Source organism: Callithrix jacchus, chromosome 3 (assembly GCF_049354715.1).
Source record: "Callithrix jacchus isolate 240 chromosome 3, calJac240_pri, whole genome shotgun sequence".
NCBI lineage: Eukaryota > Metazoa > Chordata > Mammalia > Primates > Cebidae > Callithrix > Callithrix jacchus.
Genome location: NC_133504.1, coordinates 121,159,531 through 121,164,036, shown reverse-complemented (window position 1 = coordinate 121,164,036; position 4,506 = coordinate 121,159,531). Strand labels below are relative to the sequence as shown.

At 40.5% G+C, this 4,506-nt stretch overlaps 1 protein-coding gene across 1 annotated transcript; it reads right to left on the bottom strand.

Moving 5' to 3' along the window:
• Positions 1-2,723: 2,723 nt before the first annotated feature.
• On the bottom strand, positions 2,724-4,273 carry LOC100394690 (hsc70-interacting protein). The gene has a single exon (XM_035293490.3). The coding sequence runs from the start codon at positions 4,239-4,241 to the stop codon at positions 3,132-3,134; it is 1,110 nt and encodes a 369-aa protein (XP_035149381.1). The 5' UTR covers positions 4,242-4,273; the 3' UTR covers positions 2,724-3,131.
• Between the last annotated feature and the right edge of the window lie 233 nt (positions 4,274-4,506).

The following is a 4,506-nucleotide window of genomic DNA, read 5'->3' as shown; positions in this document are numbered from 1 at the left end:
AAAATACAAAAATTCAACAACAAAAAATTAGCCAGGCATGGTGGCACACGCCTCTGGTCCCAGCTACTCAGGAGGCTGAGGCACAAAGCGCTTGAACCCAGGAGGCGGAGGTTGCAGTGAGTTGAGATCATGCCACTGCACTCCAGCCTGGGCGTTAGAGTGAGACTCAGTCTAAAAAAAAGAAACAAACAAACAAAAACAAAACAAAAACGAGCAGTCGCACTTACCATTTCTAAACTGACCACTTTGATAGGTCTGTCAATACAAAACACAAGCTACAGAACTATTTTTAACTTTCTTTCCTAGTGCCATGGACCTTTGCTATTCAGTCACTGTTTGGATATAGATTTTGGATAAGGAATGATACCACCATCTCCTCAGCACATCAACATAATTTATCCTCTTAAAATTTTGAGAATCTCACTGTCTGGCAGGGATTTCTCTCCCAAAGGTGCCCCAGAGACAAGGAAGTAAGATACCCACACGTTCCATATGTTCACGATCCTAGGGTTTGCCAAATAAATATCCAAATGCCTGTGGAATCTCTGTTGAAAGGCAAAGGAAATCTACGCTGGAAGCTTCTACCTAACCATAAAGAGAATTTTATTCCATTTGTAGCAAGTCCTGAGTTCCACCTCTCCATCAGACATTTAACTAAGGCAAAAAAATTCCTCAAGAATTCAAGTCACTCATAAAGAAATGTTTATACCAACACAAATAAAATAAAATAAAATAGCTTCAATAAACTTGTCTTTAACTGCTGTGTTGCTGCTGTTGTTACACTATAAAATTTTACTCTTTCTTTCTTTTTTCTTTTTCTTTTTCTTTCTTTCTTTCTTTTTTTTTTTTTTTTTTTTTGCCACTGGCTAAGGGTTTGGTGTCAAGCTAAGTATCCCCCTTTTCCCTGCCCAGAGGGCACCTCTACAAAATTGGTGGGGAAGGGGAGAAGCTCGGTAAGGAGGCCACGGGCAACATACTATTGGGAAGGAGGAGCCTTTGGAATACCACCAGCAGAGGGGACCAGGCTCAAGTTTCCCTTTTAAAACTGCAGTGGCTGCCAGGATATACCTCTTAGATGGCATGTATGCCTTTATCTACTGCACTGGGAAACATCCTGCCCATGGCCATCTTCAGTCAGCTCTGAGACCATCCCTGTTGCCAGGAGCCAGCTTCTGCCTAATAACAGGCCATCTGAGGTTCCCATTGGCTGGCACTAACCCTATTTAATATTAAAGAGAATATCTCCTTATTACATTGAATAATTAACTATACTAGCCTGGGCAACATAGAGATATCCTGTCTCTATAAAATAAAAAATAAAAATAGCTGGGTGTGGTGGTGTATGCCTGTGGTCCCAACTACTCCAGAGTCTGAGGTAGGAGGATGGCTCAAGCCTGTGAGTTCAAGGCTGCAGTGACCCATGATCGTGCCACTGCACTCCAGCCTGGGCAACAGAGCGAGACCCTGTCTCAAAACAAAATAATAATAATAATAACGATTAGGAGAATTTAGATTAGATGTGGTTCAAGGAAGGGATAGTTACATTTAAAAAAAAATTTGTTTGAAACAATTTCAAACAGAAAAGTTGGAAGAACTGTACAAACAACCCCTCTTTGCTTCTATTCTTTAAGTGTTAACATTTTACAACCTTTGCTCTGTATTCCTCCTCCTATTTCTTTTTTTATTGATAGACTTTAAGAACAGCTGTAGATTTACAGAAAAAAATTAGCAGCTAGTACACAGGGCTCAAATACAGCCCTCCCCCCACCCCCCCAGTTTCCCCTATTAGTAACATCTTACATGAGTATAGTACATTTCTTACTGGTGAATCATTACTGATACATTGTTATTAACTAAAGTCCATAGCTTGTTCAGGTTTCCTTAGGTTTTACCTAATGTCCCTTTTCTCTTCCCCATTCCCATTTAAGATACCACATTTATCATGTCTCCTTGGGTTCCTTTTGGCTGTGACAGTTTCTCAAACTTTCCTTGCTTTTGATGACCTTGGCAGGCTTTAAAACATTTTTAAAATATATTTTTTAGAGATGGGGTTTTACTATGTTACCCAGGCTGGAGCACAGTGGATTTTCACAGGCCTGATCATAACTAACTGCAGCCTTGAACTCCTGGGATCACACAATCCTCCCACCTCAGCTCCCCACGTAGCTGGGACAAAAGGTGCAAGCTATCACACGTGACTATTGACAGTTTTAGGAGTGCTATTCAGGTATGTAGAATGCCCTGTATTGGAATTTGATGTTTTTCTCATAATTAAACTGAATCACAGCAGCAAAGTACCATTCTCATTATATCATACCAAGGGTACATACTATCAAGATGACTTTTCACTCCCTTGGAAAAATTTTTTTTCTTTTTTTTTTTTTTTTTGGAAATAATATGATATATTTATTAGATATACTAGACAAGAACAGAACTAAGTACTCCAACTCTACTGCAGCATTACAAAAAAATCATCCCTTCACCACAGTGTAAGATTTAAGGACAACCTGCCCAAGGATGCACGTTATATAAAACACAGCAAGATTGCTGCTGCCCTGCCAAATACTTCCAGTCTCTACCCAGGTCCTACTGAGATACTGGTGGTCCCAATTAGTTTTATCGAAATAAATCTTTAAAGAAAAAGATGAAGCATTTAAAAAGACAAGTCAAAATACTTCAGGAACCACATATCCAACACAAACTTTATCCTGAAATGAGTTATGTTTGCCTTGCACTAATAAACTTTTATTTCACTCGAATTAGAGAAAAAATCTTCTATACATTAAGAATCTTCCCTGCCCAATAATTCAAAGAAAAAAATGCAAAATGATTAGTAAAGAAAAATATAAGAATTAACAGACTCTTTAAATTTGTTTTAAATATTTTTAAAGTTAAAAAGTGTTTAAAGTTTGTAATTCCTAGTAGGAAAACATTAACTGAATGAATACCCTAATGGCAAACCACTGTAAAATGCTTCAGCTGCATTTGGGGGAGGAATAGGGATTATCTTCAAAGCACCCCAGCTCTCCTGATGAGAGGGTCAGAGGTACACTGGTTTGTATTATTGCGACATCCATAAGGTGATCTAGGTTGCTTTTCCTTCAGCAAAGGCTTTATTTATCAGAAGGGCATTATGCTTGACCTCCAAATTTGGCTGACAATTTGCTGATAAGATTCATAACCTTTGGGTTGCTCTGGTATTTTGACATATTTGCTGGGTTCTGAGCCACATCCTGGAAGGCCACCATAACTTCTGGATCCTGCATGGCTGCAAGAACCTCTGGATCACTAAGAATTTCATTGAGTCCAGGCATTCCGGCCATTCCAGGCATGCCCCCTCCCATTCCAGGCATTCCTCCAGGAAAACCACCAGGCATTCCCCCAGGAAAGCCACCTGGAAAAGAGCCATACTGAGCTCCTGACTGTCGTCTGGCTTCTTCCTCCCTCTGGGCTCTCTCATGCTCTTCTCGAGCCTTCTTAACTCTTTCTATTCTTTCTTTGATCTCTCGCTCTTCACGTTTTCGCTCATACTTTCTCCGATGTTCTGCAATTTTCTGTGCCCTAGGTTGAACTTCTTTCAGCATTGCACTCGCATCTTCATCATAATCCAATTTACAGGCAAGGGCAAGATCATGGGCTGCTGCTTCCCAGTGGCCTAGAAGTCTGTGTGCTTTCCCTCGCCACTTGTAAGGTTGAGCTGAATCAGGATTTATTTCAATGGCTCTGTCACAGTCTCGGATGGCAGCATTTGGCTTCTGTAATTTGACGAAGACACTGGCCCTCTTGGCATATAAAATGGCCAAGCGAGGATTCAGCTTGATGGCATCTGTGAATAAGTCAATGGCTTTCTGCAATTCACCATCATTTAGGGCTTCAATAGCAGCCACTTTCTTATCATTTGCCTGATCCATCATCTCCTCTGTTATCTCTGCATTTTCATCTCCCATTTCTTGAGGGGTGTCAGTGTCTGGTTCAATCACACCTTCATTATCAATTTCTAAATCACTTTCCTCACTTGATGGTTCGTCTGCCTTTAAGTCTTCCTCTACCTTCTTACTATCAGGTTTTTCTTCCTTGGTATTTTCTTCTGATTTAGCTTTCTGAGTAGCAGGTGGTATTTTACCCCCCATACTCTCCACCCACTCCCTCAGGAAGCGCATTTCCTCGGTATGCAGAACGCTTGGATCCTGCTTACACATCTTCACAAAGGCCCGAAGCTCGTTCACTTTGCGGGGGTCCATGGTCGGGAAGCGGTGGGCGAAGCTGAGGGTCTCGGAAAAAATTTTTAATAAATAAATAAAAGATTACTTTTCACTGCTGATGTGGTCCCTTGTCATTTGGCTGAGGTAATGTCGGTCAAGTTTCTCTACTGTAAAGTTACTCTTTACCTCCTTTTCCATACTGTACCCTTAGAATGGAAGTTACTGTGTACAGCTCACAATTAAGGAGCAAAGAATTACGCTCCACCTTAAGTTTGCAGCATCTACATAATTAATTTGAATTATT

Coding starts and splice junctions, on each gene's coding strand:
- LOC100394690 (XM_035293490.3), bottom strand. CDS start 4,241: ATGGACCCCCGCAAAGTGAACGAGCTTCGGGCCTTTGTGAAGATGTGT.